The 23,872-nt window shown below is 44.5% G+C and overlaps 1 protein-coding gene across 1 annotated transcript in view; it reads left to right on the top strand.

Annotated features, from left to right (window-relative positions):
* The window catches only part of EHHADH (enoyl-CoA hydratase and 3-hydroxyacyl CoA dehydrogenase), a 54,415-nt gene extending 31,043 nt beyond the window's left edge, over positions 1 to 23,372 (top strand). The window contains exons 6-7 of the mRNA XM_056121849.1: positions 13,392 to 13,733; positions 20,142 to 23,372. Of these exons, the coding sequence (XP_055977824.1) occupies positions 13,392 to 13,733; positions 20,142 to 21,403 (1,604 nt within the window). The 3' untranslated portion in view covers positions 21,404 to 23,372. The remainder of the gene's footprint in view (positions 1 to 13,391; positions 13,734 to 20,141) is intronic.
* Positions 23,373 to 23,872: the final 500 nt, after the last annotated feature.

Genomic DNA, 23,872 nt, shown 5'->3' with positions numbered 1-23,872 from the left:
TTCCTCCACCCATCTTGGTGAGCCCGGCAAGGTACCAGGAGTATTCTGCCTTCACGGCAAAGTCTGGCAAGCTACGTGTGACATATTCAATATGCCAAAAACAGTAACAAGAAGTCTAACAATAGAGACGTTACTGGTGCCCACTCCAGCAAATTGATGAATAACGGGAGGACAGTGCTACAGTGCTACAGTCTTCTGAGACAGGACTGTAATGCTATAAACATCCCTCTATTTATTTGTTGTTGTGGTAGTGGGGGAGGGGATGGTGTTCATCCACACCCAACTGTGCTGAGTTTACTCCTAGCTCTGTTCTCAGGAATCAGTTCTGCCCTTCTGCCAGTGCTTGGGGGACCATATGTGGTGCCAAGGATCGAATCCAGTTTGATTGTGTGCAAGGCAAACAAGCTAACCACTGTTTTCTCTCTCCAGTTCCTCTGGCCCTTGAACAATGAGTTGAGCCCTGTTGATTGGGAATTGTGTCCAGTTCAACCCCTCCTCAAATTTAGCTATTAGGGTCAGAGAGATAGCTCAGTGAACTGCACGTGTGCTTTGTATGCAGGAGACACAGCTTCAGTCTGAACCATCACATGGTCCCCTGAGCACAGAGCCAGGAGTGATCTCCATGCACAGAGCCAGGAGAAGACCTGGGCATCACTTGGGTGGGACCCAAAATCCTATATAAATAAGCTAATTTAGCTGCTTGTATATGGTCATTTGGCAGAACAGAACTGATGGATTGATTTGAAAGAGATTCCACAAATATATCTAATTTATATTAAGTACATATGCATTTTAAAAATCTAAGTTGTGGGAACATAATGATACTAATGTGTGTAGGTAGGGCCTTGCATGCACTGAACCAGGTCTATACTCTAGCATCCTATATGGTCCCCTGAGCACTGCCAGGAGTGATTCCTGAAAGCACAGCTAGGTGTAGCCCAAAGACCTGTCTCCCCCCAACCAGTACCAAAAAAAAAAGAAAAAGAAAAAGAAACCGAGCAAAACCCTAAGTTGTAAGAAGCTAGTGCTATTGTCTTGATTTTTAAACAATGGTCCTCAAAGTTTACTTGCAGGGCTTGCTGAAACATAAATTGCAGGATCCCACAACTTTTGAGTGAGTGTATCTGGGGTGCAGCCCAAGAGTTTGCACTTCTACCAAGCTGCTGGCTGATTCTGGTGCTGGTTCTGTGGGCTTCACCTTGAGATGCATCAATGAACAGAGAACAAGGGGAAGAGTGAAGATAGCTTTCTTAAGATAGCTTTCCTTAAGTTTGACCTAAAAAATATTTTAAATTAAAGCACTATGATTTACAGAGGTGTTCATAACACAGTTGTTTGAGGCGTGCAGTATTCCGACACCAACCCCGTCCCCAGTGTGACCTTCCCTCCCCAATATCTTCAGTCGCCTTCCCCGCCTCCAGCCTTCCCCTTTAGCAGACACATAACAAATTTACTTCATATTGCTTGCTCCAACAAAACTCAAAGGAATGGAAAATGGAATTATCAGAAAATAAATCAATAAAAGTCAATTTGTGATGATTGATTGCTGCATGGTTTTAACCTAAGCTAGTTTGACTTATCTTACAGACCTCATGTCTCTTTGGCTCTCTGCTAAATAGAGATTGACCCAAGGACGACGAAGATTCAGGCTGCCTTTAGTGAAGCTCTCGCCTGCATGGAAGGGGAGCAGCCATCGTAGGTGCTCCCGAGCACTGGCCTGAGAACATTGGGCAGGGGCAGAGACAGGAAAGGAGAGACAGCTAAGCAAGGAGGGCCAGAGAGATACTGGAAGTTGGGCAGCAGGCACAGTGGACAGAATACGCTTCACGTGGGTTTCAGGTCTAATTATCTTGTGACATCTCCACCTCTGGGTGTGAAGGGTCTGGCACAAGCTCGTTCAGTCTGGTTGTCTTCTGTGGAGTTCCTCTTTCTGGTCGACATCCCTTTTCTGCCTTTCTAACTGCTCAAAGGTGATGGCTGAGCCTTTTCTTTTGATGTGGTAAGCGCAGAGTGGTGTGTTTTGTGTTCTGAGAGGGTTGGGGGGTCCCAGACATAGCTTCTATTCTACCTCATTTACAACTGACGTGTAAACACTACCTGCAGTCTCAAAGATATGCAAGAACCTGGGGATACTGGTGCTGGGAAATGTACAGTGGCGGAGGGATGGGTATTGGAATACTGGATAACTTAAATCCAATCATGAATGGCTTGTAATGCTCTGTTCCACAATGATTCAGTAAAACAGTTAAAAATAAAAAAGATATCACAAATTTGTTCTAAAAGACACAGCTGGAAACCATACATGTGGGGCCAGAGAGATAGCACAGTGGTTAGGCTCATTCATGCCTTGCCTGCTGCTGGCCCTGTTTCCAACCTGTTTTGAGTCCTGGCATGGAGTGGCCTCCTGAACATTGTAGGGTGTGACCCTGGAGGCTCCTGAGCTGCTGGGGTGGTCACTGGGAGACCAGCACCCCATCCTAGGGCCTTGTATGGAATCACTGATGTGGTTGGCTGAAAACCACAGGGAGTGAGACTCCCTCAGGCACTATTTGGGAGATTCCCACACCCCCTCCGAAAAAAAGACCAGGGCCTGGAGATGTAGTCCAGTGGGTAAGACACTTGCCTTGCATGCAGCTTGTTTCCCAGCACTTCGTATGGCCTTCTGAGCACAACCAGGTGTGATCCCTGAGCACAGAGCCGGGAGTAAATCTGAACACTGAGGGGTGTGGCCCAAAAACAAAAAGAAAAAATAATCTTGTATAATAAAAGACACTGTGCTGGGGATATGACTCAAGTGTAAGCCACGTGTAAGGCCCTCGGTTTGATCCCTAACATGGCATACCCCTCCCCCCACCTCGTGTTTGTCCTGGTGATCCCTAAGCACTGACTGGTGAGGTCACCACAGCAGGAAACAATTATAAAATCCATCAGTTTGGTAGTGGGTGTGGTCTGGTTCATACATTTATTACAATGTGAAACTGTACTCCTAAAACTTACAGGGTACTATATACATGGCTAAATCACCATAATTTTTATTAACTAGATAAATGGGTAACTTTTTAAAATTTTCATCTAATTTTTTTCAAGTTATATAGTTTAGGTAATATGCTTACAATGTTTTTTTTTTTTTTTAATGTAGGAGTAGCACTGCACTGTAGCACTGTCCTCCCGTTGTTCATGGGTTTGCTTGAGCGGGCCTAGTAACATCTCCATTGTGTGTGGCATATCGAATACTCCATCGGTAGCTTGCCAGGCTTTGCCGTGCGTGCGAGATACTCTCAGTAGCTTGCCGGGCTTTCCAAGAGGGGTGGAGGAATCAAACTCGGGTCAGCCAGGCTGGCTGCGTGCAAGGCAAAGGCCCTACCCGCTGTGCTATTGCTCCAGCCATTAATGTAGGAGTACTGCTGTTTATTTAGCCATTGATTAAGCTGATTGAATTGGGCATGAACTTCACATTACTTTTGTTTTGTTTCTTTGGGTCACACCCATTGATGCACAAGGGTTACTCCTGGCTCTGCACTCAGGAATTACTCCTGGTGGTGCTCAGGGGACCATATGGGATGCTGGGAATCAGATCTGGGTCGGCTGCATGCAAGGCAAATGCCCTACCCACTGTACTATCGCTCCAGCCCCTCCACATTTTTTTTTTAAAAAGTCTTTTAATTGAATATCTTCGAGATAGACCATTACAAAGCTGTTCATAGTTGGGTTTCAGTAATACAATGATCCAGTATCCATCCTTCCACCAGTGTGCATTTCCCACCACCAATGTCCCCTGTCTCCCTACCACCATCTCCCAACGCCTCACGCCCCATCCCCAGCCTCCCTCTGTGGGAGGCACTTTCCTTCCTACTCTCTCTCCTTTTCCTTTTGTGCATTAAATCTGTTTACAATAGTTTTGATGTTAAGAATTTTTATGAAAAGGGTGACTTTTACAGTATGTAAATCGCATCTCAATTTAAAAAACAAAATGTCAGCATTCCTTTATCCCGTTTGTGAAAATATGTCATTCATACGGACTCAGCTCTCCTCCACCTCTCTTCAACCCGGATTGCTAAAATGTCTTTTAAAATTAGCCAAAGAATCACTATCACTATCACTATCACCCCGTGGTTCTTCAGTTCGCTCGAGCGGGCCCAGTAACGTCTCCACTCGTCCCTGTCACGTGCAAGTATAGCCCGATGACATATTGGGGGCTCCTTCAGGGTCAGGGGAATGAGGACCATTCATTGTTATTGTATTTGACATATCGAGTACGCCACGGGTAGCTTGTCAGGCTCTGCCGTGTGGGCCAGATACTCTCGGTAGCTTGCCAGGCTCTCCGAGACGGATGGAGGCTTTTGGGGAGCCAAAGAAAAAGGTTAAAAAAAAAAAACCTCTCTCATAGGATGGGAGCCATAGCACAGCGGGCAGCCGACCCTGATTTCACTCCAGTCTGGTCTCCTGCTTCCCACCAGGACTGATTCCTGATTACCGATCAGGCTCTGTGCAGTGTAACCCCCAAACCAAACAACATAGTAGTAAAGAACAGCAAACCAATCCCCCTCTTCATTTCATTTCTGTATCTGATGGGAAAGGAGAGAAGGAAGGGGAATTTCCAGTGACCAGCTCTGCAAGCAGCTCTGGGTGGGAGGGGATGGGAGGAGTGTTGTTGTGTCTGAAACTGGGATGTGGGAACTCGCTGCCAATTTCCCTATGTATTTAAAAGCATCCTGGAGACGTGACTGTGGACGTTCATTAGCTTCGCGCGTCTTAACGCTCTGGTTCTGTGAAGCCCCTCAGATTAGGGAGCCGAGTATCCTAAAGGAGCCGCTCAGAAGGGCGGGGCCACAGCCTTTTGCTCTGGCTGAACAGGAGAGGGAGGATTCCCCCTGCATAAATGCTCTCTCTGTGCGCTTCGAGCTAGCCTGCTCTAACACCTGGGCCCCACCTGCATGTTTCTAGCATGAAGCTGCAAAGTGTGCTCTGTGATTCACAGGAGAGCACAGGAGACGTCCAGCTGGGCGTTCCGTGCACGTAATAAGCCCCGCCGCAGAGAACGGGGACTGCGTGCGCCTGGCTCTGCCTTTGCTGCCGTTGGAAGTCGGCCTTTGAAAGGCCTGGGTTGGGATGTGTTCCTTTGGACTGAGGGACTTTAAAGCCATCACAGTGGTCTGATCTTTTTCAGCATTTTGCTTTTTGTAGTGTATCTGTCCTCTCTGTGAACTGTTTCTTTTCTTTTCTTCTTCTTCTTGTTTTTTAAGTTCTTGGGCTCCACTTTTTTTTTTCTTCAAGTTTTGGGTCAGTGTTTAGGAAACCATATGCAGTGCCTGGAACTAGGGTTCGTGGCATGCAGAGCAAGCACCTTAACCTGTGGACTAGCTCTCTAATCCAATGACAGATTTCTGTACTGGAAAGATCTAGTACAACGGGTAAGGTGCTTGCCTTGCACATGACTGACCCAGGTTTGATTCCCTGCACCCCCCTATAGTTCCCGAGCACTGCCAGAAGTGATCCCTGAGCATAGATCCAGGAATAAACTGGATGTGACACAAAACGGTCACGGGCACGGTCACCGTCCTCCCGTTGTTCATCTATTTGCTCGGGCGGGCCCAGTACCGTCTCCATTGGAGACTTTGTTGTTACTGTGTTTGGCATATCGAATACGTCACAGGGAGCTTGCCAGGCTCTGACGTGCGGGCGAGATACTCTCGGTAGCTTGCCGGGCTCTCCGAGAGGGCCGGAGGAATCGAAACAAAATATTAAAATCTCTGGATTTGTGTGTATGTGGGGAAGGGGGTGGATGGGGGGGGCGGCACACCTGGTGGAGCTCAGGCCTTGCTCCTGGTCCTGTGCTTATGGATCATACCTGGCAGGGCTCACAGAACCATATGAGATGCTGCGATCAAACAGGTTTGCCGTGTGCAAGGTAAATGCCTCCCACCCTGTTTTACCTCACTGTCTCTCTGTGACTCCTTCCTGCTTGTGTCTCATGAACTGAGTAACCTCATCTTCCAGTGACTAAAGCACATGAGGAAACTGAGTTTCCTTTTCATGTCCCACCCAGGGTATGTGCAGAGGGCCCCCAGTGAGCCTGGGGGAGGGATTGGGGTCCTGTGTGTCCCTGCAGAGCATCTGGGGCAGGCGTGGCTTCGGCTGGCTGGAATTGGAGAAGGGCGAGGCCTGAAGGTCACATGAGTGTTTCTGAGTCTTGTGTTGTTCCGTCAGCCCTCATGCATGGCAGAGAGAATCTCTTTCTTGACAGTTTCTCAGGAAAAAAGAATGGAAGTAATTGCTACTTCCCTTCCTTTAGGAATTCAGTGATTTAGGGCTGGAGAGATGATGTACTGGGGCTAAGGCTCTTGCCTTGCACACAGCTGATTTTGTTCAACTCGAGTCCTGATACACAGCTGGGAGTAACTTCTGCGCATCACTGAGTGTAACCCCCCCCACCCACCCACTCTCCCCCTACAAAAGAAAAATGTGATTTACTTGTTTTTTTAATAAAAATTTGGTTTTCTCCCCTCTGCCTTAGAAAACCTCAAAGAATTAGAAAACGTGGCTAGGAAAAAATGAATTCAGTGGTAAGCGTATTTGAACCACTAATTTTTTTTCTCTTGGTGCTTATCCTGGGCGGCTGGCCTGGCTCCCATAAGGGCCCTGCTTACTCTGGGGGTTCAGCGGAGGTACTACTGAGTGTGCTGAAAATACTTTGGGAACACCCTACCTGGAGTCCTCAGTGCAAATGTTTGGATCCCTTGTGTAGCCATACATCAAAGGAGTGGGATAATAGGCCCTTATCATTAATAATTAGAGCACCTTATTAAGAAGGCTTTCCTTCTCCTCCTCCTCCTCCTCCTCCTCCTCTTCCTCCTCCTCTTCTTCTTCTTCTTCTTCTTCTTCTTCTTCTTCTTCTTCTTCTTCTTCTTCTTCTTCTTCTTCTTCTTCCTCCTCCTCCTCCTCCTCCTCCTCCTCCTCCTCACTTGCATTGCACCTGGATGACCTGGGTTCTGTCCCCTTCTGAGCACAGAGCCAAGAGTAAGCCCTGAACACCGCCATAATGTGGTGCCCTCCTCCCATCAAAAAATAACAACAAAAATCAACAATTAAAAAAAAAAACCTTATGATCAAGTTTTCTGTCTTTAAGTTTGGGAGTTCAGGGGCCACTCTGATGCTGGGGAAACATGCAGTGCCAGAGATTGAACTTGGGGTTCCCAATGAATCCCGATTCCCAATTCCCAATTCCCAAATCCCAATCCCAATTCCCAAACTCTGTGTTCCAGCCCTTTGAGCTGTCTCCTATGAATCTGTTTGATTTTAGGGGCTTCCCCCCTTCCTCCCAACAGTGCTCTGGGGTCAGAGGACCACACCAGGTGAGGTACCTGCTAGCTGTGTGAGCCTGAAGTTTCAGCACTTGGGCCAAGCTGTTCTGGGGACAAGGGGGTGCCCTTAAAGATGCTACTGCTGCTGCTGGGGATCAAACCCAGGGCCTCACACATGTGACGCAAGTTCCTTACCACACACCCCCACCCCAGTCCTCCCGGGGACATTCTTAACCAAGTCTGACATAGGACCAGACATCTGGACTTTGGAACTTCTCCAGTCACTCTGCCAGATACTGGGGTATTGAGGCCCATCCAGTGGGACCAAGGAGGTGTCACAAGACCAACAATCCAGACTTAAGATGTCTCAACCCCCCAGGGTAATTTTGGTTAGGTTTTGTGGGGTATGTGTGTGTTGCGGAAGGGGGGGGAGGTGCTGGGTATCAAGCCCAGAGCCACACATAGGCATTGCTTTATACTCTACTGCTGAGCTACAACCTCAGCCCCATTCAGGTGGAATGAAACTGTTTTGTAAGCTCCTGGAGCTTTTGTGATTCCCAGCAGTCGCCACCTCCCCGCTGTCCTGGCCACAGTCCTGATGCTTGGGTCTCTTTCTCCGACTTTGTGGCCCTCCGCACGACTGCTCTGTCTGTGTCTGTCTTCCTTTCAGAGCACCAGGGAGCTAAATGCATTGTCATCCCTCGAAGAGTCTCCTTCCTCCTCCGCTGAGCTTGCCTTCCCCTGGAAGGAGGGTTAGGCTGTGCCCTGAACAAGGCAGTTGAGCGAGTAATTGGTAGGTACCTGGTGGGTTAGTGTATGTGTTTTCACAACAGTCTTTTGAGCAGGGACCACATGCTGCTCATCACCGTCTCTCCGTTCCTGGCTCCTAGCATGAATTTAAAAGTGCATTCTTTCCCATTTTACTTAGCAATCAAACTTCCTTATTAAACAAATTAATAAAAGCTTGTATGGCTTTATAAGATTACATGGTGCCTTGCAGGCACTCTGCCACCTTGTGCATTGTTCATCAAATGTAACTGTTTTGCAGGGGCTGGAGTAATAGTACAGTGGGAAGGGAAGTTGCCTTGAAGTTTACCAACCCATATTTGATCTCCAACTCCATGCACAGTCCTTGGAGCCCTCCAGGAGTGACCTCTGAGCACAGAGCCAGGAGTAAGCCCTGAGCTCAGCCCATTGTGGTCCTAAAACAAAACAAAACAAAACAAAAAATTCTAACTGCCTTGCATACAGTAAAGCCAGACAGCCTCCTTGCAGATGTAATTTCGTTTGGTTTTGGTGTGTGTGTGTGTGTGTGTGTGTGTGTGTGTGTGTGTGTGTGTGTATGTGTGTGGTGCTGGGTCTCAAATCCAGAGCCTCACATAGATATTGCCTTATGCCGTACTGCCGAGCTGCAACCTTGCCCCATTCAGATGTAGAGAAACTGCTTTATAAGTTCTCGAAGGTTTTCTGATTAACTGAGGCTTACATATTTGATACCATGTGTCACTGGGCTGAAGGATGGGGGCTCTCAAGGGGTGTCAGGAGGCCTGAAGTCCCAACCAGCGAGTCTTATCCAGCTGGTCCCATGGTTCAGTTCTTGGACGTGCTCCAGCTCTGTGGTTCTGGGGATATCTGGGCCACTCAGGTGGTGCTGGGAGCCTCCAGGGCTACACTGGGTGGTGTGAAGGGACACTGTGGTACCAGGAATCGAACCCAGGCATACGCTAGGCCTGTTCACAGGCACTATACTCTCTCGCCCCTCAGCTTCCTTTCCCAAGACATGATAGCGCTTTTCAGAAATCAGTTTTATAATTTGTTACACATAACTTTAGAATTATAATATGGAATTATTTTTTTAAAAAAATAGACCCAGGGGCCGGAGTGATAGCACAGCGGGTAGGGTGTTTGCCTTGCACGCGGCTGACCTGGGTTTAATCCCCAGCATCCCATATGGTCCCCCAAGCACCGCCAGGAGTAATTCCTAAGTGCAGAGCCAGGAATAACCCCTGAGCATCGCTGGGTGTGACCCAAAAAGCAAAATAAATAAATGAATAAATAAAATATAGACCCATAAAGGTTCTGATGAGAAATTGATATATAATATGTGTGAAAAAGATTCATTTTTATGCCATGGAGCATGAGGCCTCTTGAAGGTAAGGTTTTAATTTTATGTTCTTTCATACAGTGTGTTATCTTCTTATAGGTCTCGTAGGCTTTAGTTCACTCTCTTTGCCCTCCCTCTGTGTGACAGGTTCCTCAGGAATCACCTACACTTGGTCAGGGTGCTCCCTGGGGTCAGACTTCAGGCTGTGGTGTCTCTGGTGCTCGCCAGGGGGCACACTCTCTCTTCAGGTGCTCTGTGTGCACAGGCCTCCCTGGGAGCCTGGCTCTTGTGTTGTGGTGCTCTTCGCACATCTGGCAGTCAAGCGGGCCAGGGTTGCTACAGCGCGCGCGCGCACACACACACACACACACAGAGTGACAACTTGTGTGCTGGTGGCACAGCAGAGCCACCAGATGGGAGGCACAGCAGAGCCACCAGATAGGAGGCACCAGATTTTTTTTTTCTTTCTGGGTAGCATCCGGCGATGCTCAGGGGTTACTCCTAGCTCTGCACTCAGGAATTACTCCTGGTGGTGCTCAGAGGACCATATGGGATGCTGGGAATCGAACCCGGGTCGGCCGCGTGTAAGGCAAACACTCTACCTGCTGTGCTATCACTCCAGCCCCAACCCGGAACATTCTTGCTCCTTACGCTTGCAAGGCAGGCACCAGCCGTTGAACCATGTGCTGACCCCCTTGTAAATTTGATGATATTTCTTGGCTCTTCTCTCATAGTGCTAATAAGGCATTCTCTCCAGAGTTCTGCAGCGTCCCCCATAAAGCAGTCTTAGGGCTTGCCCACCACTCCAAGAGGTTCCCTCCTGGCTGGCTGTATCTTGCCCTCCTCCCGTTCTCACTCCAGACAGCACCCATCTCCTGTGTCAACACATCAGCTTTGCCCTGTAGGCATCTACTCTACACTGTCATATATTGTATCTTTTGCATCTGGCATCTTCCAGTTCATCTCTATTGTTTCATGTACTATAGTTTGTTCCTTTCTGTTGTTAGATGCTGTTTGAGTAAATGCCTCTATCATATTTTCTTGGGCTGGAGCAATAGCACAGCGGGTAGGGAGTTTGCCTTGCATGCGGCTGACACGGGTTCGATTTCTCCGTCCCTCTTTGAGAGCCCGGCAAGCTACAGAGAGTATCCCACCTACACGGCAGAGCCTGGCAAGCTCCTCATGGCATATTCGATATGCCAAAAACAGTAACAACAAGTCTCACAATAGAGACGTTACTGATTCTCGCTTGAGCATATAGAATGAACAATGGGACGACAGTGCTACAGTGCCTTTTCTCTTGCTGGGGACCCCAGACTACAGAAGTCAGGTTCACTTTGGTGCATGTGAGACACCAGGGATGAAGCTCAGGACCTCTCATTTGCACTTATTAGTCAATGACTATTTCATTGTTTTGCAGTTACTCCAATAAGCTTGCTACAAATGTCCATATTCAGATTTTTGTATGGACATACATTTTTATTTTTTCTATGACTCTTAGGATTGAAATGTATATGCTAAACAAATTTTTACTTGATGTTTTGTATTTGCAAAGTAAATAGTTTTATTTAGGAAGTATGAGAGACAGAGAACCCCATCAAGTAAAAGAAAAAATTACACATCCCAGAGTTTGAGTGTGGGTAATCCCCTAATGGAATGTGTCTATATTTATGCTTTTAAGACACTGCCAGTTTCCCAAAATGGATTTGCTGCTTTATATTCTGACAAGCAGTTTGTGAATATTCTACTCTCCCCCCTCATGCTTTAGAATTGATGTGTTTTATTATAGTAGTTTTAGTTGCAGTAGAAATGTGACTACATATCAAATTCCCTCCTGAACTTATCTGCTAAAAATCAAACATCTTACCGTTTCTCTATGGGTGCTTCTGTGGGTCAAGAAACTGGCATGTTGGCTTGGTGTTCTAGTTTATAATTCCACGTAAGGCCCCATTCAGGGATTGCTTGGGTCTGTAATCCTCTCCATCATAACCTGAAGCATATCTGATTCAGACAATAGATTCAGGTCCTTCTGCACTGAGTGGTCAGTTCCTCACTGACTGATGCCAAGAAGGCATCCTTCAGTTCTTTGTCTTTTCCATTTCACCAAAACGCAGAGCACATATGACAATTGGCTCCCATCAGAGTGAGTCAATGAGAGGGTGAGCAAGTTCAGACTTGGACTATTGCAACAATCTTAGAAGTGACACCCTATTACTTAAAATCCTTGTGGTCTTAAAATGTACTTTGCTAATGACTAATGATGTTGAACATGATTTCTCATGCGTGGTAATGTGTAAATTCTCTTTCTGTGAAATATCCTCCCCCATACTTCATTTAATAAAAATGGTTGGGGCACAGAGAGTTACAGGGATTGCCTTATATGTGGTCAAACCCGTTTTGATGCCTGAATGCTGAGTCTGGCACAAGCCCTGAGTACCTCTAGGAGTGACCCAGGAACAGAGCCAGGACTAAACCCTAAGCACTGCCATGTATACCCTCCCAATATTGTCAATATTTATACATTCTCAAGACAAATTCTTTATTAGACAAATTCTTTGATTTGCATAATGCATTCTTTTTCTAGTTTTGGTAGCAAATGACCACAAACTTAGCAGTTGAACAACACAAACTTGTTTTAGGTATGTAGGGCTCAGAAGTGATCTTGGGCTCTTGCTGGATGGAAATGCCCAGGTCAGTAACTACCCTCCTTTCTGGAAACTGGGGGAGAATTCACTTCCTGCTCATTCTGGTGACTGATGGTTGGAATTCAGTACCTAGTGTTGCTGGACTTGAGGTCTCAAGTCTTGTTGATTGTAAACTGAAAACCCACCTGAGCTCTTGGAAGCTACTGAAAGCCACTTGGTTCTGGGATCCCCATCCCAACCCCACCTCCATCCTCAGAGACCCGATGTCCCCAAACTACTTCCCAAGGAACGGCATTTCCTAGGCTGCATCTTTTCAAGTCTTTCTCATGAAATCCCTCACCATAGTGGGTAAAGGGAAAGGAAACTCTCTTCGGGACTCCCGTGATTCAATGGGTTACCCCTGGCTAATATTCTCCTCTCCATGTCTCCAGATCTATAACCTAGATCACGTGCGTAAGGTCCCTGTGACATCTAAGGGAACATAGTCATAGGTTCTGAGGATTAGAAAGTGAAAGTTGGGGAGGGACAGGTTTTTCTGCCTACCAGACAAATATTTTCTTTCAGTCTATGGATTACCGTTTCATCTTCTTAATGGTGTTCCTTGAAGCACAGACTTTCATTTTGATGAAATTCAATATATTGATTTTTCCCTTTTCATGCATGATGCGAAGAACACACTGGATAATCCAAGGTCACAAGATTTTTTTAAAAAAATAGTTTTAGCGCTTCGATTTATGAATCATTTGGAGGTAATGTTTATGTATGGTGCCAGGGAGGCACCTAAGATGTTTATTTTGTATGTAGATAGTCAATTGATTCAGCACCATTTGCTGAAAAAAAAACTCTTATTTTATTGAATTATTTTGCTGCCTGTGTAGAAGATCAATTGCCACTATTATAAAATCTATTTGTGAATTCTCACTGTTCCTCCATAGATTTGTATGTCTCTCCCTGTACCAGACCACACTATTTGCTGCGTTAAAAATTTTATTTTGTTATTATTAAGAATGGGTTAGCAATTTTATTTTGTTATTATTAAGAACGGGTTATGACTATTTTCCTTTAACTCATTGTTTTATTATTTAACCTATTATAAAATTGGCTTGGAAGATGCAACTTTTTTGTTTAAATTAGAATCACAAAATGATTTTGAGCCTGTTAAATTCTGTATGATGGGGGTAAGTTACATGTGAATTGGTATTAGTATTTCATTAACTGTCTTGATGAATACTATTTAATTTTGTACTTTGAAGTGACGACTATTACTATTTATTACTATTTACTATTACCTTTGTACGAGTGACATTTCTAAAAGTGGCGTTGCCTCCGTATTTCTCTCAGCCCAGTCTCTGGGATCCCGCAGAATTCGCAACAGACGCGTTCAGGACTTGCCCAACATGGACTCCATCTTCGCCGAGGCCATTGTGAAGATGCGAAAGCAGCACCCCGGGTGCCTGTCTCAGGAGACTTGTGTCCAAGCCGTCCAGGCTGCGGTGCTCTATCCTTACGAGGAGGGCATCAAGAAGGAGGAGGAGCTGTTCATGTACCTCCGGGCCTCTGGCCAGGCTAGAGGCCTTCAATATGCCTTCTTTGCTGAGAGGAATGCAAATAAGTGGTCCACCCCATCCGGAGCCTCCTGGAAAACATCCACAGCCCGACCCATCTCCTCAGTTGGCGTTCTCGGTAAGAACAGGGGTTAATTGGGCCCTTCCGAATCTGCACAGGTCCAGCACTACCCTTTACTTAGCAACTCCAAGCTTTATGCTAAATTTATAATCTACGAGAATTATCTTCCGTTCACCTCCACTCATGAAATATCATCCTTTGTTTTTTTTTTGAGATAACATTAGCTTACACGTCTGTATATATTTTAGGTGGACAGTTGCACACTCCTTCAAAGTATCTGATGCCACAGCCAACCACCACGAAAGTGTCAGTATCCCTCCACCAGAGTCAGTTGGAGGTCCTGTCCTCATGCAGCCCCAACCCATTGCCCTTCTGATAATCACAGCTAGGGGTCAGAGTCTACTGGTTTGATGTCTTTTTTTTTTTTTTTAAATTAAAGCACCATAATTTACAAAGTTACTTATAGTGCTTTGAATATTGCAGCAACTGATCCCACCACAAGTGTCAACTTCCTTCCACTGAGGTTGCCAAGTTCCCTCCCATATTCGGCCACCAGCCTGCCCTCTTGAGAAGGCACTTTTTTAAAGTTCAGTTGTTGAAGTTTGGGTGTCTTGATTTCAGTGTTGTTGATCTGTGGTTTGGATATTGACCGTATCATTCCTCAACACCACCGTTGGGCCTGAATCCCCTAATGTGGCCCCATTGTTTTGCAGCTGTCTCTTCTCCCCTCCACTCTTTCTTTCCCTTTCCTCCCTGTACTCTGCTAGGTTTATATCTGTTCCTTCATTGTGATTCTTTACAGCTTGCATATGAGTGAGATCATCTAATATTTGTCTTTCTCCTTCTGACTTATTTCTCTTAATATACTATTCCCACTTCCATCCACATTATAGCATTAGGCAAGACTTTATTTATTTTTCATTGTGTATATATGCTACAATGCTACAACTGTTTTTGGGTTTTTTATGTTTCTTTTTTTTTTTTTGGTTGGTTTGGGGGCCACACCCAGTGGTGCTCAGGTCTTATTCCTGGCTCTATGCTAAGGGATCACTCCTAGTGGACTCAGGGAGCCAAATAGGGTATTGGGGATCGAACCAGAGTCAGCTGTCTGCAAGATAAACACTCTACCCACTTTACTATCACTCCAGGCCATGTCACGACTCTTTTATCCACCCATCTATCATCAGGCACTTGGGTTGTTTTCAGATCTTGGCTATTGTAAATAGTTCTACACTGGACATAGATGTGCAGGCATCTTTTTAGATTCGCGTTTTAATATCCTCATTTTACATATGTGTCCTTGAGATGAAAATTTTCTCAAGGATGAGTTAAACACCTGGAATTTGGGGGTTTTTATTTTTTGTAGTTGAGGTAACGTAAGGTTACAGTAGTGGTCCAAGATTAATGACAGCTTTTGATCTCCTCTGAGATTTATTTATGAAATTTATTTATGCAAGGCAGATAAATAAGCTTACATTGCTGAACCAGAGGTGGTTTGCGGGTATAGCTCGCCCATACCTACCTTTTGACTGCTTGATTTCTTGGGAAACTTGGTCCCGAATTGATGGGGTTTGGCTAGAGGCACAGCTGTAGTTTTGAGGTATCAGGAAGCCTGAAGGAGCCATCTGGCTGCTGATGCACTCGCCCCGCAGGTACAGGTTGACCTGCTGGTTGCACTGCACTCCCCCCATCCCCAAACAGAAAGTCTTATTTCTTCAGAAGTTAGCTCTCAGGATGGCTCTGTTGGACTACTTTCCAAAGTTTCATTGACTCAAAGTTTTGACCCTAGAATAGTCTTAAGCAGATTTCCAAGCTCACTAAAATGGTGAAGAAAATGTTCTGTCAGTTTATGAACAGTCTTCTGTCAGGGGAGGTCTGATGTGCTGAAATAGCTTTCTTAGCCTTCACTACCTTCTTCAGCCATAACTCTTAGAGGAAACGAGCCCATTCAGCATCTCCTCAGCAGACTGTCTCAGTCAGATTTTCCTATTCGACCACCTGTGTTTTATGCCAGCGCACAGATCCTCTGGTGCTGATGTTCTTCACTTGTGATTTATTATTATTTGGAGGTGGGGTTGGACCATACCTGACTGTGCTCGGAGCTGACTCCTGGCCCTGTGCTCAAAGATCACAAGCGCCTCACCCTGTGGACTATCTCTCCAGCCAATTATGTGTTATCCAATAATTTAAAACAGTTTGAAAATTAATTCAGTGAGTTCTGACAACAATCTATATTCAGTCCCCACAACTAGTCAGTGTGAGGGGGAGGACAGTTATAGATAAGGAATTTTCACCAAATGTTTCCATACACCATGGGTTGGTTAAGTAACAGACGCCCCACCAATGTCATTGGCTTAACACAAACCCAGATTTCTTGCCTCTACGCTCCACTGAGTCACTCAAAGACCAGGTTCTGCCCCAGAGTGGCTCTGCCAAGGGCCTGTAAACTTTTTCTGTACCGTGCCAGATGGTACACCGTTTCAGACTCTGTGGTCTGGACACCCTTTATGGAAATTGCTGGGCTCAGTTCTGCCGTGGAGCACAGAAACAGCCACTGACAATGCGGAAAGAGGTCAGTGCAGTTGGGTTCCGACCAAGCTTTATTTATGGACCTGAAATTAAAATTTGATATAATGCCGTGTGTCACAAAATAGTCTGCCTTTGTTCGTCAGCTATTGGGAATGTGAAAACGTTCTCTGCTGGCAAGTAGGACAGATGTGGATAGTGGGCCAGGCTGGCCTGCAGGCCACTGTGTGTGGTAGCCTGCTCTTGGTTTTCCTTCCAAGGCTTTGGCGTTTCTCTCTGCACACTCTCTGTCTCGTAGGAGTAATGAGGGCACGTGAGAGTTTTAAGGACCCAGTTGTAGATCCCATATCCAACCCCTTTTGTTTCATTAACCCGAATTGGCCCTCCACTCTCCCTGGATATGAAAGGCATGGAAAATACAGACCTGTCTGTGCCTAGAGAAAATGAGAGGGTGAAAGGGAGGAACTGCGGCTGTTTTCTGTTCTCCTTGCCTCTGCTTGAAACTTCATTTCAGGAAAGAAAAATTGGAGAGGAAGGGGAGAAGAGTCAGATGAGATGCTCAGGTGGGGGGGGGGGGGTAGGTCACGGGATGCAGGTACAAAGGTGTTGTTAAGGGATGATAGAATCGAATGTCCAAGCTACAGAGTCAACAGCACTGAAATCAAGAGACCCGAACTTTAACAAAGGAACTTCGAAAGGTGCCTGTCCAGAGCAGGGGATGGGGGGAGAGGGAAAAATGTGGGAGGGAAGCTGGGAAACTTGGTGGAGTGAAGTTAACACTGGGGACCGGTTGCTGCAATATTGTATATCTAAAACTCAGCTATGAAGAACTTTGTAGATCACTGTGCTTTAAAAAATGGGAAAAATAATGCACTTTGGGACTATGCATTTTTTCTTTCTTTCTTTCTTTTTGGATCACACCCAGCGATTCCCAGGGTTTTTCGTGGCTCTGCACTCAGGAATTTCTCCTGGCGGTGCTTGGGGGACCATATGGGATGCTGGAGATCGAACCCGGGTCGACCCTGTGCAAGGCAAATGCCCTACCCACTGTACTATCTCTCCGGCCCCCAGACTATGCATTCTTAAATTTAAATGTTCCTAGTCTTATGCTTATGTTCTACTAAATCCATGAAATAAAGACCTTTCGTTTTTGAGCACCCCCCCCCCCAAAAAAAGAACCCACTTCCTTTTTTTTTTCAAACAATGGTTCAACTTGCCTAATTTTTCCTCTTTCAGTATATCCCACTCCAGTTATTTCTTGGAATACTTTTATTTTGAATCTTCTATTTGTTGTTCCAAGCAAATGTCATCTCTTTGGATTATCAAAGATACCTGAATCACCATATCCTCTGTACCTTGCAGATGGGTAATTATGAGCTGCTTCTCTCCACTAGATTATAATCTCCCTTAGGTTGGGACTAGTCATGTCTTTCCCATCCCCATAACTTCCCTTTTGTTGTTGCAATGACCAGGATTTTCACACTCTTTCTAGTGGTGCTTGCACACTTTCATTGGGGTTTTCATTGGGGAGCACACACTTTTATTTGTGGTGCTTGTACACAGTTTTGTTGTAGTAACAACTACTGTGGAGGTTGTACACTTGGAGGTGATATTCACTTGCCTTTTGGGTTACAGTGCGAGCACACTTCAGTACAGTGCTTGCTGGGAGTTGCTTGCTTTAGTTTCACTGCTCGTTTTCTTGGTTGCACTATACTAAAGATCTCACACTTCATGGTGCGGGGAGCAGGAGACATTAATAGGGGTTAAGGCTCTTGCCATGGTTGACTCCAGTTTGATACCTGATGCTGCCTGTGGTCCCTTGAGCAGAGCTGGGAGTAAGCCCGGAGCATTGCTGGATGTGATATCCCTAAACCACCCAACACCAGAAAGAGAGATCTCATGCTTTATTATGGTGCTGGAGGTATCAGAAGGAAGTGCGCTGGTGATTACACTCAGCTTGTGGGGTAGTGCTAGGGCCACAGCAAATTTATGCACCACAATTTATATCTCATGTACAGCAAGCAGGCACTCAACCACTTAGTTCTGTGTAGGACTCTTTTTTTTTTTTTTTTGCTTTTTTGGGTCACACCTGGTGGTGCACAGGGCTTACTCCTGGCTCATGCACTCAGAAATTACTCCTGGCGGTGCTTGGAGGACCATATGGTATGCTAGGAATTGAACCCGGGTTGGCCGCATGCAAGGCAAATGTCCTACCCACTGTGCTATCGCTCCAGCCCCAACCCCTACTCATTTTTAAATAATAGTTTGAGATGAAACTCAGGTATGATAAAGTTCTGCCTTTTAAAAAGCTACAATTTAATGGTACAACTGCAACATGGCAGTTCTTAAAATATTCAACATTAAATGACTGTATGATCCAGAAGTTCCACTCTGGGTATATACCCAAAAGAAATAGAAACGTTCTTGCAAAATACTTGAAAACAGAAACTTGAATAGATATGTGTACCCTTGTGTTTATAGCCACATCATTCTCAGCAGCCTAAAGGTGGAAGCAGCTCATGTTGACCAATGGGTGGATAAACTAGAATTTAATAGACATACAATGAGATATTATCCAGTCTTAATAAGGCAAGAAATTCTGGCATATGACAATATTAACGCTCATTGAGGGTATTATACTAAAGGAAATAAGATAGTAGCGTGACTACTTTGCTATGAACATTTGTGTTCAAGTTTAATGTGGACAAATGTCTTCACTTTTCTTGAGTATACACACAAACACACACACACATACACACACATCTACCAACATGTAGAATCACTAGATCATATGGCAGCTCCATATTAAATATTTTAAGTAACTTGCAAACTGTTTTCCATAGCAGCTGCATCATTTTACAATCTACCAGCCGTGTATCATGGTTTCTCTTCCGCATCCTCACTAGAATTTGTTGTTGTCTATTTTTATAATTACAGCTATTCTAGAGAATATGAAATGGCAACTCACAGTGGTTTTGATTTACATTTCCTCAATTACTAATGATGTGATGTGTTTCTTCATATAGTTATTGGCCATTTGTTTATCTTCCGTGGAGAAATGTTTATTAGACCCTTTGTCTAATTTTAAATTAGATTGTGTTTTATTACTGAGTTGTAAAGACTTTTTTACATTTTCTTTTTTGGGGGGAGGGGCACTCCTATGGTGCTCAGGGCTTACTCCAGGCTCTGTACTCAGCAGTCACTCCTCGTGGTGCTCAGGGGACCATCTGGGCTGCCAAGGATCAAACCTGAGTTGGCCACGTGCAAGGCAAGCACTCTACCTGCTGTAATATCTCTCCAAACCCAAATTTTTTATGTTTTCTAATACTGACCTTTTTTTAAAATATTGTTTTTGTTGTTCTGGATTTCTAAATTTTAACATCTGCTTGTTAATTTCTGAAAGAATAATCAGGTATTTTATAGGAATTGCTTTGGATCTACAGGTCAATTTGGGTAGAATTGCAATCTTGTGAACACAGAATGGATGACTTTCCATTTATTTAGGTCTTCTCATTTCTCTCAACACTGTTTCTGCTTTTAGTGTCTAAGTCTTGCAGTTCTTTATTGAATTTATTCAAAGTGTTTTATTCTTGTTGGTGCTATTATAAGTAACATTGCCTTAATTACATATTCAGATTGTTCATTGCTGGTATTTAGAAATAAAATGGATTTTTTTTGTATATTGATCTTGTATCTTGCAATCTTGATAAACTTGTTTATTGTGTGTACGTGTGTGTATACTTGTGAATCCTACTCAATATTATAGTCTTTGGAATATTTAACACAGTGCCTAATCTTAATTAGTATTCAATTCATTTGTATTCCTTGAATTGATCTCTTTAAATGCTTTATTGCCATAAAAGACTTCTATCCACAGTGTAATTTTCCATCTCCCAAGATCAAAGTATCATTCTTTTTCTCCTTTCTTCTTATCTGCAGGCTTGGGAACAATGGGCCGGGGCATTGTCCTTTCTCTTGCAAAGGCCAAGATACCCGTGGTTGCTGTGGAATCAGACAAAAAGCAGCTCCAGATTGCAGACAAGATAATAACCTCAATTTTGGAAAAGGAAGCTTCCAAAATGCAGCAGAATGGCTACCCAGGGTCAGGACCAAAGCCCAAGTTAACTACATCTCTGAAGGATCTCAGTGGTGTAGATTTAGTTATCGAGGCAGTATTTGAGGAGATGAACCTTAAAAAACGGGTCTTTGCTGAACTGTCAGCTGTGTGTAAGCCAGAAGCCTTCTTATGCACCAATACTTCAGCCCTAGATATCGATGAGATTGCTTCTGCCACAGATCGTCCTCACTTGGTCATTGGCACTCACTTCTTCTCACCTGCTCATATTATGAAGTTATTGGAGGTTATTCCCAGCCAACACTCCTCCCCCACTACCATCGCCACTGTTATGAACTTAGCAAAAAAGATAAAAAAATTTGGTGTTGTTGTAGGCAACTGTTTTGGATTTGTTGGGAATCGAATGCTGTTTCCATATTACAGTCAGACGCATTTCTTGTTAGAGGAAGGCAGTACCCCACAGGAGATAGATCAAGTACTGGAGGAGTTTGGTTTCAAAATGGGACCCTTCAGAGTGTCTGATCTTGCAGGGTTGGATGTAGGTTGGAAATCTCGAAAGGGGCAAGGTCTTACTGGACCTGCGTTGCCCCCAGGAACTCCTGCCCGAATGCGAGGCTATAAGAGATATTGCCCAATTCCTGACATGCTCTGTGAAGCAGGGCGATTTGGCCAGAAGACAGGGAAAGGTTGGTACCAATATGACAAGCCACTGGGTAGGATTCACAAACCTGACCCCTGGCTTGCCAAATTCCTGTCACAATACAGAGAAACCCATCACATCGAACCACGGATCATTAGCCAGGAAGAGATCCTTGAGCGATGCATATACTCACTCATCAATGAAGCATTCCGCATCTTGGAGGATGGGATGGCTGCTGGCCCAGAACACATTGATGTTGTCTATTTACATGGCTATGGATGGCCAAGGCACAAGGGTGGCCCCATGTTCTATGCATCCACAGTTGGGTTGCCCACCGTGCTAGAGAAGTTGCAGAAATATTATAGGCAGCATCCTGATATTCCCCAGCTAGAGCCTTGTAACTACCTGAAAAAACTGGCCTCCCAGGGAAATCCTCCTTTAAAAGAATGGCAACGCTTGACAGGTTCCCCATGCAGTAAGTTATGATTTTCATTTGCTTCACATGCTGGCATCAGGTAATTTTATTGAAATTAAACCCAAAAAGCCAAAGTAAGATCATTCTGAAATTCAGTGAAAAGAAATCATTAGTCAGCTAAGTCCCCTTCCTGGGTCTTCTGGGTAATGATTTTTTAGCATCAAATATTTAGGAATGTGCTTTCTAGACCTCTGGTTCTATTCCCATCAAAGAAATGACTTCAGTCCCAGTGAGTAACGTGTTAATACCATGATAATGAAGAAGAGGACTTCAGGAATCATTAAGATTACCAAGTCCAGGCTGGAGCGATAGCACAGCGAATAGGATATTTGCCGTGCATGCGGCTGACCGGGTTCAATTCCCAGCAACCCATATGGTTCCCTGAGCACTGCCAGGGGTAATTCCTGAGTGCAGAGCCAGGAGTGACCCCTGTGCATCACCAGGTGTGACCCAAAAAGAAAAAAAAAGATTACCAAGTCCTTGGATTATTGGAGAAATAATGTCATCACTTAACAACTTAAATATAACTAAATCATAAATCTATTCTGACCTCTTCCAACTTCACACATAAAGCCTTGGTAGGAAATCTTATGCCTCCTTCATTCAATGCTCACTCATTGTATATGTCCTGAGCACTTTTCATAGCATGTCTCAGACCTGTTGTCCAGCAGGACATTAATCCAACAAGGAAACCTGTGACAGAAGTTTAGTCTGTAACTGTGGAGGCGAAATGAAGACAGTTGGCAAGGTAGAGTTAGTGATGAGGGTGTCTCTGCATGAGCCTGGAAAGCCACTCAAGGAATGGCAAAGAGAAGCAAGGTATTGAGAGCAGAGTGATGTTATTAGAGCTGTTAGCCGGGCAGTGTTGGGGGGATGACTACTTCAGACCAGAAAGGAACTCAGAGTAGCACGCACAGTGCCGCTCAATGCATTGCTCTGCCTAGGCATGTGTCCCAGTGACACAAACACATCCTGCTTGCTGCTCACAAGGGGACCAGTGATGCTTGTTGATACTTTTCTTGAGCTGGGCCATGTCCACAACCTGGTCTTACTTGACAATTGCTTTTTATGGAGAAAACATAGTGAGTTGTTGACTTAGTGTGAGAAGGAATCTTCAAAAACATCTAACCTTCTCTAATTCTGTGGAGTGATGGTACCTATTTCCCCACCACAGTTAGTCTCTATGATGTTGGATACAGAAGTGGATGAGTCTTGAAAAAAAATGCAAAATTATTGCCAAACAAAAAAATTTTAAAGGTTTTGTCATGAGTTTTCTTAACCCTTTGTCTCATAGGGTTGAATTCAGGGGCTGGGCCTGGACGGATAGTATAGCTGGTAAGGTGCTGGCTTTGCATACAGTTGACTTGGATTTGATCTCTGACATTCCATATGGTTCCCCCAAGCACCACCAGGAATTATTCCTGAGTGCAGGGCCTGGAGTAACCCCTGAGCACCACTGGCTGTGGCTCAAAAACAAAAACAAACCCAAAAGAGCTCGTCAATACAAAAGTTGGATGCAAATATTTATCTAGGAATTAAACTAATCAAAGATGAAAAATAAATCTGATGTCTATTAACTAAGGAATGACTAAACACATGTGGAATAGCCAATACAGTATAACAGAATTGGCCCTGAAAAGAAATGAAGTACTGATGTATGCCACAATATGAGAAATATTGGGAATATCATGTCAAATGGAAGAAGCCAGTCACCAAGGCCATGTATTGTAAGGACATTTATATCAAATGCCCAGTGATTGTCTGACAGAACTGTGGGGTAACAGCTAATAGACATAGGATTTCTCTTTGTGTTAGGACAGTGTTCTAAAATTATCATGATGATGGTCACATTACTCTATGAATCTACTAAACACCACTGGGTTATGTACTTAAAATTGGTGAATTTTGTATGTTAATCATATTGCAATAAAGCTGTTAACAAATAAAACAAATAAATGGACTCAAGTTCTTCTAGTTTGATATCAATGAACTGTTTTTACAATTTTTTTACCTGTGAATGCAAATAACGTTATCAAAAGTTCTGGATGAAAGAGCTGGTACAGTGGGTTAAGGCACTTACCTTGCATGCGACTGACCCTGGTTTTTTTTTTTTTCAATGAGACTCCCAGCTTTATTTATTTATTATTGAATCACCATGAGATAGTCACAAAGCTTTCATGTCTGAGTTTCTGTCATACAATGATCGAACACCCGTCCCTCTACCAGTGCACATTTTCCATCACAAATATCCCCAGTATCCCTCCCTCCATTCCACTCTTCCCCCGCTTCTATGACAGAAATTTCCCCCATACTCTCTCTCTCTACTTTGGGGCATTATGGTTTGCAATACAGATACTGAGAGACATTCACATTTGGACCTTTATCTACTTTCAGCACACTTCTCCCATTCTGAGCAATCCCTCCAATCATCAGTGACTCTGTGATCCCTTCTCTATTTCAGCTGTCTTCTCCTCCAGCTC

The sequence above is a fragment of the Sorex fumeus genome, unplaced genomic scaffold (assembly GCF_029834395.1).
Source record: "Sorex fumeus unplaced genomic scaffold, SorFum_2.1 ptg000044l, whole genome shotgun sequence".
NCBI lineage: Eukaryota > Metazoa > Chordata > Mammalia > Eulipotyphla > Soricidae > Sorex > Sorex fumeus.
Note: the sequence above shows the minus strand (reverse complement) of the source record. Positions and strands in the feature narration are given on the sequence as shown.